We start from the raw sequence: 15,205 nt of genomic DNA on the forward strand, positions 1-15,205 counted from the left end.
GCAGAGCAGAATTAGGCCAATACCCGCTAATTATCAAAATCCAGAAAAGAGCCGTTAAATTCTATAACCACTTAAAAGGAAGCGATTCCCAAACCTTCCATAACAAAGCCATCACCTACAGAGAGATGAACTTGGAGAAGAGTCCCCTAAGTAAGCTTGTCCTGGGCCTCTGTTCACAAACACAAACAGACCCCACACAGCCCCAGGACAACAACAACAACAACAACACAATTAGACCCAACCAAATCATGAGAAAACATAAAGAGAATTACTTGACACATTGGAAAGAACAAACAAAAAAACAGAGCAAACTATAACGCTATTTGGCCCTAAACAGAGAGTACACAGTGGCAGAATACCTGACCACTGTGACTGACCCAAACTTAAGGAAAGCTTTGACTATGTACAGACTCAGTGAGCATAGCCTTGCTATTGAGAAAGGCCGCCGTAGGCAGACCTGGCTCTCAAGAGAAGACAGGCTATGTGCACACTGCCCACAAAATGAGGTGGAAACTGAACTGCACTTCCTAACCTCCTGCCAAATGTATGACCATATTAGAGACACATATTTCCCTCAGATTACAGCGATCCACAAAGAATTCGAAAACAAACCCAATTTTGATAAACTCCCTTATCTACTGGGTGAAAAACCACAGTGTGCCATCACAGCTGCAAAATTTGTGACCTGTTGCCACAAGAAAAGGGCAACCAGTGAATAACAAACACCATTGTAAATACAACCCATATTTATGTTTATTTATTTTCCCATTTGTACTTTAACTATTTGCACATTGTTACAACACTCTATATATACATAATATGACATTTGAAATGTCTTTATTCTTTTGAAACTTCTGAGTGTAATGTTTACTGTTAATATTTATTGTTTATTTCACTTTTGTTTACTATCTACTTCACTTGCTTTGGCAATGTTAACATACGTTTCCCATGCCAATAAAGCCCTTAAATTGAAATTGAAATTGAGAGAGAGAGAGAGAGAGAGAGAGAGAGAGAGAGAGAGAGAGAGAGAGAGAGAGAGAGAGAGAGAGAGAGAGAGAGAGAGAGAGAGAGAGAGAGAGAGAGAGAGAGAGAGAGAGAGAGAGAGAGAGAGAGAGAGAGAGAGAGAGAGAGAGAGAGAGAGAGAGAGAGAGAGAGAGAGAGAGAGAGAAGAGAGAGAGAAGAGAGATAGAGAGCTTTTGGTTTGCATCTTCTGTGTTGTGTTGAAATATATTGTAAGTATTACTGTACTGGCAGGACCAGTTTAGACTCCTGACAAACCCCTTTCAGCCCTGGTCTTCTGGAGAAAATAGCACTGTGAGGAGAGGCACACCACACACACACGCACACACACACACACACACACACACACACACACACACACACACACACACACACACACACACACACACACACACACACACACACACACACACACAACACACACACACTAAACACTCCAGGGTAAATATCCTAAATACCAGGCATAGAACAGCATGAACCTCTCAGTTGACAACACCAGGGCATCATGAATATGTGTGTGTTGACTGGGTTGGGGGGTTTCAGGTTGGAGAAGTGTGAATCTCTTTACAGGGGAGCAATAGAGAGGGACTAAGAGGAGGGTGAGAGAATGAGAGCGGGGAGGACAGCAGTAGGTGTGCCTCTGTCACACACACCTCATATATATAAACCCTGTCAAACCTGTCACTCTTCATATGTATGTGTTTCTGTGTGTGTGTAGTCCACTGCTGTACCTGCCTGCTAGCTGGAGTGTGTTTGTGTCTATGTGTGTTTCATACACATGTTGGACTATGACCTTGGACTTTACCTTTGGACTACCTGGGTTTTAGCTATAGCAGACTTTCCCTGTTTCTTACCTGAGGTAGTTTACCTGGCTTTCACCTGTTGCCGAAGCTCACCAGGTTTTTCAAAGGTACCGTCTCATACCTGCTGGAGTTAAGCTGTCTCCAGGTGTTGACCTGTGTATATCTGACTGACTGGGAGTTACTACCTCCTCTCATCTGTTGGAATTCACCTGTTAGAGGGAGCTCAGCACCTGTTAGAGGGAGCTCAGCACCTGTTAGAGGGAGCTCAGTACCTGTTAGAGGGAGCTCAGCACCTGTTAGAGGGAGCTCAGTACCTGTTAGAGGGAGCTCAGTACCTGTTAGAGGGAGCTCAGCACCTGTTAGAGGGAGCTCAGCACCTGTTAGAGGGAGCTCAGCACCTGTTAGAGGGAGCTCAGTACCTGTTAGAGGGAGCTCAGCACCTGTTAGAGGGAGCTCAGCACCTGTTAGAGGGAGCTCAGCACCTGTTAGAGGGAGCTCAGTACCTGTTAGAGGGAGCTCAGCACCTGTTAGAGGGAGCTCAGTACCTGTTAGAGGGAGCTCAGTACCTGTTAGAGGGAGCTCAGTACCTGTTAGAGGGAGCTCAGTACCTGTTAGAGGGAGCTCAGTACCTGTTAGAGGGAGCTCAGTACCTGTTAGAGGGAGCTCAGCACCTGTTAGAGGGAGCTCAGCACCTGTTAGAGGGAGCTCAGTACCTGTTAGAGGGAGCTCAGTACCTGTTAGAGGGAGCTCAGTACCTGTTAGAGGGAGCTCAGTACCTGTTAGAGGGAGCTCATTACCTGTTAGAGGGAGCTCAGCACCTGTTAGAGGGAGCTCAGTACCTGTTAGAGGGAGCTCAGTACCTGTTAGAGGGAGCTCAGTACCTGTTAGAGGGAGCTCAGTACCTGTTAGAGGGAGCTCAGTACCTGTTAGAGGGAGCTCAGTACCTGTTAGAGGGAGCTCAGTACCTGTTAGAGGGAGCTCAGTACCTGTTAGAGGGAGCTCAGCTGTGTATCAACAAGCGCTTCTCTCTGCTACTGGAGTTTACCTGTGTGAAGGAGTTTACCTATCTGACTGGAACACCTGTTGGAATTCTGACCAACTAATTAATTGGAGCTTCTCTCTCCTACTGGGGTTCACTTACCTGAGAGTAGAGACCTGCATCCTCTAGCTGTGTGTGTGTGTGTGAGCGTGTGTCAGGATGATGGAAGAAGTGTCTATCAGGGTGGCGTTTGACGCCCACATCGTAGACCAGATGGCCGAGGAGGAGATACTCGCCTGCCTGATGGCCGAGTCTATACCCAAACACACGGTAAGACCACAAGCATTATACAACCATAACACAACCATAGCCAAACACATGGTAAGACCACAACCATAACACAACCATACCCAAACACACGGTAAGACCACAACCATTATACAACCATAACACAATTGCTGCTGTGTCGTAGAGCATGTGGTCATACAACAACAACAACAAAAAGAACAACAATCCTCTACTGCAGTATCTATAGGACAGCCCTCTATTGGCCATGCAGACTAAACTCTTGTACCATCTCCCCTGCTCTAAAGGATGACATTCACAACAAGGACCAGGGTTACTAAGCATTTGCACCAGGTGTAAAGATTGAACCTGTTGTTATCTTTTTAGGAGGTGTGACTGTTACATATGAAAATGATTTTCTTCCATGCGTTCTCTCTCTCTCGCTCTTCTCTCTCGCTCTTCTCTCTCTCTCTCTCTTAATTCAATTCAAGGACCTTTCTTGGCATGGGAAACATATGTTTACATTGCCAAAGCAAGTGAAACGGATGAACAAAAGTGAAATAAACAATAAAAAGTAAATATTACACTCACACAAGTTCCAAAATAACAGAGACATTTTAAATGTCATATTATGTCTATATACAGTGTTGGAACAAAGTGCAAATAGTTAAAGTACAAAAGGGAAAATAAATCAACATAAATATGGGTTGTATTTACGATGGACTTTGTTCTTCACTGGTTGCCCTTTTCTTGTGGAAACAGGTCACAAATCTTGCTGCTGTGATTGCACACTGTGTTTTTTCACCAAATAGATATGGGAGTTTATCAAAATTGGATTTGTTTTCGAATTCTTTGTGTGTCTGTGTAATCTGAGGGAAATACGTGTCTCTAATTTGGTCATATATTTGGAAGGAGCTTAGGAAGTGTCTTCTCTTCTCTCAATAGCAAGGCAATGCTCACGGAGTCTGTACATAGTCAAAGATTTCCTTAATTTTGGGTCAGGTATTCTGCCACTCTGTACTCTCTGTTTAGGGCCAAATATAATTCTAGTTTGCTCTGTTTTTTTGTAAATTATTTCCAATGTGTCAAGTAATTACACTACCAGTCAAAAGTTTGGACACACCTACTCATTCAAGGGTTTTTCTTTATTTTTACATTGTAGAATAATAGTGAAGACATCAAAACTATGAAATAACACATATGGAATCATGTAGTAAACAAAAAAGGGTTAAACAAATCAAAATATATTTTATAATTGAGATTCTTTAAATAGCCACCCTTTGCCTTGATGATAGCTTTGCACACTCTTGGCATTCTCTCAACCAGCTTCACCTGGAATGCTTTTCCAACAGTCTTGAAGGAGTTCCCACATATGCTGAACACTTGTTGTCTGCATTTCCTTCACTCTGCGGTCCGACTCATCCCAAACCATCTCAATTGGGTTGAGGTCGGGGGATTGTGAAGGCCAGGTCATCTGATGCAGCACTCCATCACTCTCCTTCTTGGTAAAATAGCCCTTACACAGCCTGGAGGTGTGTTGGGTCATTGTCCTGTTGAAAAACAAATGATTGTCCTACTAACCCCAAACCAGATGGGATGGCGTATCGCTGCAGAATGCTGTGGTAGCCCATGCTGGTTAAGTGTGCCTTGAATTCTAAATAAATCAAAGACAGTGTCACCAGCAAAGCACCCCCACACCATAACACCTCCTCCTCCATGATTTACAGTGGGAAATACACATGCAGAGATCATCCGTTCACCCACAAAGCGTCTCACAAAGACACGGCGGTTGGAACCAAAAATCTCAAATTTGGACTACAGACCAAAGGACAAATTTCCACCGGTCTAATGTCCATTGCTCGTTTTTCTTGTCCCATGCAGGTCTCTTCTTCTTATTGGTTTCCTTTAGTAGTGGTTTCTTTGCAGCAATTTGACCATGAAGGCCTGATTCACACAGTCCCCTCTGAACAGTTGATGTTGAGATGTGTCTGTTACTTGAACTCTGTGAAGCATTTATTTGGGCTGCAATTTCTGAGGCTGGTAACTCTAATGAACTTATCCTCTGCAGCAGAGGTAATTCTGGGTCTTCCATTCCTGTGGCGGTCCTCATGAGAGCCAGTTTCATCATAGTGCTTGATGGCTTTTGCGACTGCACTTGAAGAATCTTTCAAAGTTCTTGAAAGTTTCCATATTGACTGACCTTCATGTCTTAAAGTAATGATGGACTGTCATTTCTCTTTGCTTATTTGAGCTGTTCTTGCCATAATATGGACTAGGTCTTTTACCAAATAGGGCTATCTTCTGTATCTTCCCCCCCCCCACACCTTGTCACAACACAACTGATTGGCTCAAACGCATTAAGAAGTAAAGAAATTCCACAAATTAACTTTTAACAAGGCACACCTGTTAATTGAAATGCATTCCAGGTGACTACCTCATGAAGCTGGTTGAGAGAATGCCAAGAGTGTGCAAAGCTGTCATCAAGGCAAAGGGTGGCTACTAAATATATTTTGATTTGTTTAACACTTTTTTGGTTCCCAAAAAACAATTCCATATGTGTTATTTCATAGTTTTGATGTCTTCACTATTATTCTACAATGTAAAAAATAGTAAAAAATAAAGAAAAATCCTTGAATGAGTAGGTGTGTCCAAACTTTTGACTGGTAGTGTATATTTGTTTTCTCTCTCTCTCTCTCTCTCTCTCTCTCTCTCTCTCTCTCTCTCTCTCTCTCTCTCTCTCTCTCTCTCTCTCTCTCTCTCTCTCTCTCTCTCTCTCTCTGTCTGGATCAGTTAGATTCCTGTCACTCAGACTTCATATCACTCCATCTCTGTTTGTGTGATATAACTTTCTCTCAATCAAACTTGGTTGCTGTTTATGTATGATGAGCCTGTGGACCTTTCTCTCACTCAACCTTGACTGTTGCTGTTCTACAGGTTCCCAGTAAGAAGGCCAAGCTGAGAGAGAACCAGCCGCAACAACAGAATGACCACATAGACAGATACCAGGTAGGACCAAACCGTTAGCACTATGATACGTATTAAACCTAACCCCTCCCTCCCACCTCTACCCCACCACCCAACAATACACAGATACCAGGTACAGCAGAACCCCACCCACTATCACTACTCCCCTCCCCACCTAAACAGGTAGCACCACCATGCACCTCCCTTACACCCAAAACCAGCACTCTCTCTCTTTACCCTCAAATCCACCGGACTGTTTGTTCCACATTCTAGAGCAATCTATAGGGAGAACCTAACTGTGTTCCATGTTCTGTGCGTTCTATGGAGGTAGAACCTAACTTTGTGTTCTCTGTTCTGTGTGTTCCTGCAGAGGGAGAACTGTCAGCTGCAGCTGGCCAGTGTCCGTCTGGAGCAGGAGAATGATGTTCTGGCCCACAGACTGATCACCAGCAAGATCTCCCTGAGGACCGAACTGGACCAGGTACACCACTCAACTACCCACATCAACCCCACATGAACCCTTAGCCCCCTACTTCCTAGTCACTCCCCCTAGCCCCCTACGTCCTAGTCACTCCCCCTAGCCCCCTACCTCCTAGGCACTCCCCCAGCCCTCTAACTGTAGGCACTTCCCCTAGCCTCCTACCTCATTTGCACTTTCCCTATGGACAATAACATTTTCTACACTCTTAGAAGAGTTCCAAAAGCGTTTTTCGGCTGTCCCCACAGGAGAACCCTTTTTGGTTCCAGGTGAAAAGGGTTTTACATGGAACGCAAAAGGGTTCTACCTGGACCAAAAATAGTTATTCAAAGGCTTCGCCTGTTTAATGTTCTAGATAGCACCTTTTTTTCTAAGAATGTAATCTAATCTAGCGCCTACCTCCTAGATACTCCCCTGGCCCCTATCTCCATAGGCACTTGTGTAGACAGACAGACAGACAGACAGACAGACAGACAGACAGACAGACAGACAGACAGACAGACAGACAGACAGACAGACAGACAGACAGACAGACAGACAGACAGACAGACAGACAGACAGACAGACAGACAGACAGACAGACAGACAGAGAGACAGACAGACAGACAGACAGACAGACAGACAGACAGACAGACAGACAGACAGACAGACAGACAGACAGACAGACAGACAGACAGACAGACAGACAGACAGACAGACAGACATCTGAGTGTGTTGTGTACCCACAGGCGGAGGACAGAGTGGATGAGCTGACCAAAGAGCTGCTGAAGACCAGAAAGAGATTGAAGGACGCGGAGGTAGAGAAGAGAGGGAAGGAGGAGGAGGCTGCTCAGGTAATCTCTTCTATTCTATCCATCCGTCCTGTATGTTTACATACTTCCATGTATGGTAATAATGTAATATTGTATTCTATTTATGGTAATAATGTAATATTGCATTCTATTTATGGTAATAATGTAATATTGTATTCTATTTATGGTAATAATGTAATATTGTATTCTATTTATGGGTAATAATGTAATATTGTATTCTATTTATGGTAATAATGTAATATTGTATTCTATTTATGGTAATAATGTAATATTGTATTCTATATATGGGTAATAAGGAAATATTTAATACCATGTATGGACATCTATTTACCGTTTCACAGTTGAAGGAGGTGTTAAGGAAAGAGCTGGACAAACCCGATCCAGAGGTGAAGAGGAGCTCAGGCATCATCTCAGACTACAAACAGGTACAACACGCACGCACACACACACACACACACACACAAACACACACAATCCTAATACTATGTTGTTCCCTCTGTCTGTCAGATCTGTTCCCAGCTGACCAGTCAGGTGGAGAGACAGCAGGCAGCACATCAAGAGGACCTGGACAAACTCAGGGTGAGGATGAATACTGTATGGCACCATCTGATGATGTCACAGTTTGACAATCACACAGTTTAATGATGTAATTTGTTCTGTATGGATATCACCCCTCACTCTGCATGTTCATGATAAAACACTTTTGAACTCTCTCTTGTCACACCCCTCCCACCCCTCTCCTTCCTCTCTCAGAATGCTGTGCTGGCGTGTTCTCGCTGCCGACAGGCTCTAGATTCTCCTATCATGGAAGGCTCCGGTTCCACAGCCCCGGACCAGAGAAGTATCAGCACCAGAGAACCAGACCAGCAGAGAGACCAGGAAACAGAACAAGACCAGCAGACTACTGGTAGCAGGGAACAAGACCAGGAGAAGGTGTGTCTGAGTGGCCAGGTCACAGAGCTGGAGAAGGAGCTGGCCCAGACTAAACTACAGATGGTGGAGGCCAAGTGCAAGATCCAGGTCAGCTTATAGCGTACACTACACACTTCAGAGTGTACACTACACACTTCATAGTGTACACTACACACTTCAGAGTGTACACTACACACTTCAGAGTGTACACTACACACTTCAGAGTGTACATTACACACTTCATAGTGCACACAACACACTTCATAGTGCACACTACACACTTCAGAGTGTACATTACACACTTCATAGTGCACACTACACACTTCAGAGTGTACACTACACACTTCAGAGTGCACACTACACACTTCAGAGTGTACACTACACACTTCATATTGCACATGTTCACAGTACATACAGTGGGGAGAACAAGTATTTGATACACTGCCGATTTTGCAGGTTTTCCTACTTACAAAGCATGTAGAGGTCTGTAATTGTTATCATAGGTACACTTCAACTGTGAGAGACGGAATCTAAAACAAAAATCCAGAAAATCACATTGTATGATTTTTAAGTAATTCATTTGCATTTTATTGCATGACATAAGTATTTGATCACCTACCAACCAGTAAGAATTCCGGCACTCACAGACCTGTTAGTTTTTCTTTAAGAAGCCCTCCTGTTCTCCACTCATTACCTGTATTAACTGCACCTGTTTGAACTTGTTACCTGTATAAAAGACACCTGTCCACACACTCAATCAAACAGACTCCAACCTCTCCACAATGGCCAAGACCAGAGAGCTGTGTAAGGACATCAGGGATAAAATTGTAGACCTGCACAAGGCTGGGATGGGCTACAGGACAATAGGCAAGCAGCTTGGTGAGAAGGCAACAACTGTTAGCGCAATAATTAGAAAATGGAAGAAGTTCAAGATGACTGTTAATCACCCTCGGTCTGGGGCTCCATGCAAGATCTCACCTCGTGGGGCATCAATGATCATGAGGAAGGTGAGGGATCAGCCCAGAACTACACGGCAGGACCTGGTCAATGACCTGAAGAGAGCTGGGACCACAGTCTCAAAGAAAACCATTAGTAACACACTACGCCGTCATGGATTAAAATCCTGCAGCGCACGCAAGGTCCCCCTGCTCAAGCCAGCGCATGTCCAGGCCCGTCTGAAGTTTGCCAATGACCATCTGGATGATCCAGAGGAGGAATGGGAGAAGGTCATGTGGTCTGATGAGACAAAAATTGAGCTTTTTGGTCTAAACTCCACTCGCTGTGTTTGGAGGAAGAAGAAGGATGAGTACAACCCCAAGAACACCATCCCAACCGTGAAGCATGGAGGTGGAAACATCATTCTTTGGGGATGCTTTTCAGCAAAGGGGACAGGACGACTGCACCGTATTGAGGGGAGGATGGATGGGGCCATGTATCGCGAGATCTTGGCCAACAACCTCCTTCCCTCAGTAAGAGCATTGAAGATGGGTCGTGGCTGGGTCTTCCAGCATGACAACGACCCGAAACACACAGTCAGGGCAACAAAGGAGTAATAAGCATCTCAAGGTCCTGGAGTGGCCTAGCCAGTCTCCAGACCTGAACCCAATAGAAAATCTTTGGAGGAAGCTGAAGGTCTGTATTGCCCAGCGACAGCCCCGAAACCTGAAGGATCTGGAGAAGGTCTGTATGGAGGAGTGGGCCAAAATCCCTGCTGCAGTGTGTGCAAACCTGGTCAAGACCTACAGGAAACGTATGATCTCTGTAATTGCAAACAAAGGTTTCTGTACCAAATATTAAGTTCTGCTTTTCTGATGTATCAAATACTTCATGCAATAAAATGCAAATGAATTACTTAAAAATCATACAATGTGATTTTCTGGATTTTTGATTCCATCTCTCACAGTTGAAGTGTACCTATGATAAAAATTACAGACCTCTCCATGCTTTGTAAGTAGGAGAACCTGCAAAATCGGCAGTGTATCAAATACTTGTTCTCCCCACTGTACTTCATAGTACATACTCCTTAATGCACAGTACACACTTTTATGTGCACAGTACACACTCCATAGTGACATATGATGTGTTGTGTTGTCCCCTGTGTAGGAGCTAGAGCACCAGAAGGGGGTGCTGCAACGTGATCTCCAGACAGCTAGGAACAGCTGGCTCAGTAAGACTGTGAGCTCCATACGGTCAGCCGGAGGGGGCCTGCAGAGCAGCAGCCTACCCAGGGGGAGAGCCTCGGCGATGGGGCGTTCTCTCCATGGCCTTCCCCTCTCAGCCTGGAGTTCCAGGAGACTGTCATGGGCCCCCAGGGAGGCCAGGGGGGGAGACGTCTGACAGAGAGATGGAAGGGAGGGGGAGGGACAGCAAGAGGACAGATTGAGGGTTATTATGATGTTGAGAAGTTCAAGATGCAAGAATTTACTTAGACATTCTGTGGAGATTTTATACCAAGTATTTATTGGATCATGAGCTCGTAGGTTCATCTAACAAACGGACATGGCTTTGCCCTTCGTCAGTTGAACTAACTTGAACAAAGGAAACACTCTACCTTATATACCTTCTGTTACCCTCTTCCTGGCATACATCTGGTAAGTCTCCATGGGCACTCCCTGTCTTTGATGTTCATCACTCTTTACCCCAAGTCACTATCCTGCTCATCACTCATGCTATCCTAAACATCACTAATCTACCTTGACATAAGGAATGTAGACTTCATGACCCCAAACCACTTATCTCGTAACTCTACCTCTGTCCTCACAATACTATGACAGACATCATTACAAGGGTATACATATATGTATTGGAATGATTATATATGTCTCTTGGTGACTGTTTGTTTCTGCATTCTAGTCCCTATTTTGGTTTTATTTGTTTGTGTCATTTTTTACTTTCAATCTTTTCTTGTACAGGAGTATTATGTGTGTTTTATGTATTACTTTGGCTGCGTTGGGTTGTCCCTTTCATAAAACGTGTGAATAACTGAATCCAATTATCAAACTGTACTTTCCAGTGCTAACACTCCTTTCTGCATGCACACACATGCAAATGCAAACACACACACACACACACACACACACACACCAACTTCCAGACAGACACATGATTATAAAAATCCCCCCAAAAAATGTGGTGAATTTTCTAAACTCTTAGAACAAAACTCCAAACTGTTAACACTTTTAATGCACCCAGTCTTACATTCAAAACCTTTCGTTGTAAATACATGTTTTGATTTGATTGTGATTTGATTTGTTACATAATAGTACGTCTCTGATCTTGTCAATATCAGATCTTTTTCAATCTTACTGTGAAGTAAAATCATAATAGTCATCATCATAGTAGTACATTCGAGTATATATCATACTTTCTACTTTACAGACATGCATTTTCATTAAGTAGTTCTCGAAATCTGTAGTAGACAAACCAGTTCACATGTAAAGTCAGCCAGGTCACCCGTGATACAAGTCAGTATTCGACATCCATCCATGTCTGAGGATGTCGTGAGATGACGTGGAAACCGGCCACTAGGGGCAACAGTGAGCACTGTTACCTTCAAGTAGGTTTCGGTTTTCGTAAGCATCTGCCTCTGATTCCAAAGGTTGGAAGTTCAAATCCAGCAATAGAAAGTTGTTTTTGAGATTGTTTCCAGCCTATCCCAAACCTTAACCCTTACCTTAACCATTTGGAGTTCATGCCTAACCTTAATATTTCGGAGTTAATGCCTAAACTTAACCTTAAATACCTTGAAATTTGACGTTCGCAAACAACTTCGAAATTTGACGTTTGTGAAACATGGATGAACGTCTAATTCTGAAGTGAGACTGTGAGAGCTAGTTGTGTAAGGTATAGGTTTACCAAACATGTAACTGATCATCAATTTAGATCAGTCTGATTAAGTAATAATAATATAATTATAATAATAAGAAATATAATATCAAGTAATAGTAAAATGTATGTTAACAAAAGAGAAGAAACTCATATAAAAAGTTAGCATTATATTGTGAAAGGCAATTACGTTAAGACGAACATGTATTGCAATGTGAAACATATTTCTAGATGAAACACTGATTAAGTTTGGTGAAAATGAGACTGTATGATTTTGTGTGTTATACTTAGTCAATTGAAAATCTGCTTAAAGTTTTGAAACAACTGCCTTTTTGATGATCTGTTTTGAGTTTTGTACAAAGAGTAGTAAAAATGTACCACATTGCCTACTTGTGAAAATTGCACCAAAGCCATAAATAAAACTGTAAATCATCTTATAAACAAGGACTTTATTAATCACATTGAATTTCTTTGTACTTAGTCAAAATAGACGAGACAGAATGGAGCACAGATGAAGGGAACAAGTTGAGCTGCGTCTTAAATGACACTCTATTCCCTATAAAGTGCAATACTTTTGACCAGAGCAACATAGGACTGACACACAGGATTCTGGCCAAAATAGTGCATTATAGGGAATAGATTGTTATTTGGGATACTACCTTTAAGTTAGACAACAAACCCCCCATTACACACACCAGGGTCACGTTCAGGACAGGAGGGGGCAACATACTGAAAGTAAAGCTGACACGATTCCTATTTACTCTACATGTCAGATAGAGACATGTTTGTTCATCATACAATACAACGTTCCACAATCTGAATGTGCTCCGCTGAATGAGGCAAAAGCTTGTGTTCTCTCTCTCCTATTTCGCTGTTTATCCTTTTCTCCACTCCTCTTCTTACAAACACTTAAGAACATAGAAGTTGCAGGTCGTCCCACGCGGACACCCGCACAGCGTTCCGACACGCGCACCCTTGCGAACAGCGCACTGCTCGCCCGCGTCACACTGGAAACAAACAAACAGTTACTTTTTTTAATTTGATGATGATGGTGTGGCATCTGTCTCCATACTATTTGATTCTGACACATCTACGCCGGACTTCCCAGAACCAGATTAATCCTAGCAACTCCTAAACTATATAGAAAAACACGCAATATAAGGCTAGAGTCAATGAAGAAATAAAATGCCTGACACAGACAGGTTAACTACTTCAAAAACGGTTGAAAATAGGACTTTAACCACTTTAAAATGGTTGACCATGTCTATTCTTACCGACGGCAGCCAGCCGAGCTTCTTCTCTGATAACGGCATCTGTTTGTTCTTCAGTTTCTCCAGAACCTCTTGCAAAGCTTCAATCTACATGACAGAGAAAAACAAAAACGATGGGCTGATATAGATATAGCTAGAAAACAAGTAAAAAGAGAGGGATGCATAGGCTAAACTAACACACTGACAAACGCACAAACCAAACAACTTCACAAACATAAAAAAATTAAAACTTACCAGATCCTTCTCTTCTTGCGATTTGTGGGGGAACTCTAGAGCGCGAGTCTCAAACTCCAATGAGGTGTCGCCTTCAGCGAGACAGAGACACGTGCAGCAGGAGGCGGCGAGGAAGAGCAGTAGAACGCTGGCCATGGTGCTGAAACAACCAGAAGGGATGGAGATACAGCGGAGCCTCTGCAGGTGGTTAGCAGGGGCTTGGTGAACACTGGGCGGGTGAAGTGGGCTATAATTCGGGGTGATAGACGCGGGGGCTTGATTTTATAGAGTTTGCTGACATCATACAGCTACTGTAATATGTATGACCACTGTAATATGTATGACCACTGACATGAGCCGAGCGACAGAGGTAACCACTGACCGGAGAGCGTCACACGCACATACACGCGCCAGAGGATGATGTGATGGGGAGGCGTTGTCTGATAGAACACCTCTGTTCACCTCTTTCCAATAATCACAGGTCACAGCCCCTGGCTGTTGAGACCAATCTTTAATCAGCATCCAATTTCCTCTTGGGTGTGTGTGTATGCCTAACCTCTCATTTGGTCATTTGGTCCAGGATACCTGTGTACACAGTGAGCAGGCCTGAGACTCTACATCACAGGCTAATCTCATCAGACCACTTAAAGAACACACGTCTCTCTCTCCCCACGTCTCTCTCTCTCTCTCTCTCTCTCTCTCTCTCTCTCTCTCTCTCTCTCTCTCTCTCTCTCTCTCTCTCTCTCTCTCTCTCTCTCGCGCTCTCTCTCTCTCTCTCGCACGCACACGCACACGCACACGCACACGCACACACACAATACTATTTCTCAAGCAAGAATTCTGCTTGGGAGTGGTTTAAGTGGGGAGGGGAAAACTGAAAACTAGCTGTTATTGGCAGAGAAGTTTGGAACTCTCTTTGTCTATTAATCAATTTACCGCATTGTGATGTCACCATGGAAAGCTGAAACTCCCGCCCATGCAAACCTGCTGATTAGAAGGTCCTGTGTAGATTATATTTTCAACCAGCAACTATCAGGAAATAACGCTGATCGTTTCATCAGCTGTTGTTGTACAATACAGGGGCGCAACTTTGGTTTTAGAAATGGGGGGGACATAATAATAATTATTCTTATATTTTTTTTTTATCAAGTCTGATAAACACTCCAAACAGCCTACCCGATCGCTCGGAGGCGTCCTAAAGCACACCCAGCCTCGTTTCGTATCACATTCCAATGATAAAACTGGGGGGGACAAAAATGCAATCCCCCCCCCCCCCCCCCCCCCCCTCCAGTGAAAGTTGCGCCCATGGTACAATATGATATAAAACACAGGAAAAACTGAATGTTGACTGCACTGGGCCTTTAAAGTTAACCTTTTGATCCAGTGCAACCCAGCTGAACCAAAGTAGTCAACACTAGAAAATAAAGATAAGTCAGATATGAAGACAGCTGTGTTGTGTGGGCATTTGTGCATGTGTACTTTTGTGTGTGTGTGTGTGTGTGTGTGTGTGTGTTCTATTTGTCTGAACAGGATTCTTTTCAGATATCAGCACCTGCTAATATCATTGGAACTAATCCAATATTTACTGATGTTCGTTGGTTGTTGGTGGATTTCATGCCTAATACTTTGAATACATAATTATT

At 43.5% G+C, this 15,205-nt stretch overlaps 2 protein-coding genes across 2 annotated transcripts; one reads left to right on the forward strand and one right to left on the reverse strand.

Annotated features, from left to right (window-relative positions):
- Positions 1–3,021: 3,021 nt before the first annotated feature.
- LOC311120663 (rab GTPase-activating protein 1-like) lies at positions 3,022–10,590 on the forward strand (the record flags this gene model as incomplete). The annotated part of the gene is made up of 8 exons (XM_084195247.1): positions 3,022–3,132; positions 6,022–6,093; positions 6,422–6,532; positions 7,258–7,362; positions 7,683–7,766; positions 7,849–7,920; positions 8,095–8,361; positions 10,357–10,590. 8 exons carry the CDS (start codon positions 3,022–3,024, stop codon positions 10,588–10,590), a joined length of 1,056 nt encoding a protein of 351 aa, XP_084051373.1.
- Positions 10,591–12,977: 2,387 nt separating this feature from the next.
- Positions 12,978–13,718, reverse strand: LOC311120674 (cocaine- and amphetamine-regulated transcript protein-like; the record flags this gene model as incomplete). The annotated part of the gene is made up of 3 exons (XM_084195248.1): positions 12,978–13,085; positions 13,353–13,436; positions 13,584–13,718. The coding sequence occupies 3 exons, from the start codon at positions 13,716–13,718 to the stop codon at positions 12,978–12,980; spliced, it is 327 nt and encodes a 108-aa protein (XP_084051374.1).
- Between the last annotated feature and the right edge of the window lie 1,487 nt (positions 13,719–15,205).

This window comes from Coregonus lavaretus (genome assembly GCF_964263955.1).
Source record: "Coregonus lavaretus genome assembly, contig: HAP1_SCAFFOLD_579, whole genome shotgun sequence".
Lineage (NCBI taxonomy): Eukaryota > Metazoa > Chordata > Actinopteri > Salmoniformes > Salmonidae > Coregonus > Coregonus lavaretus.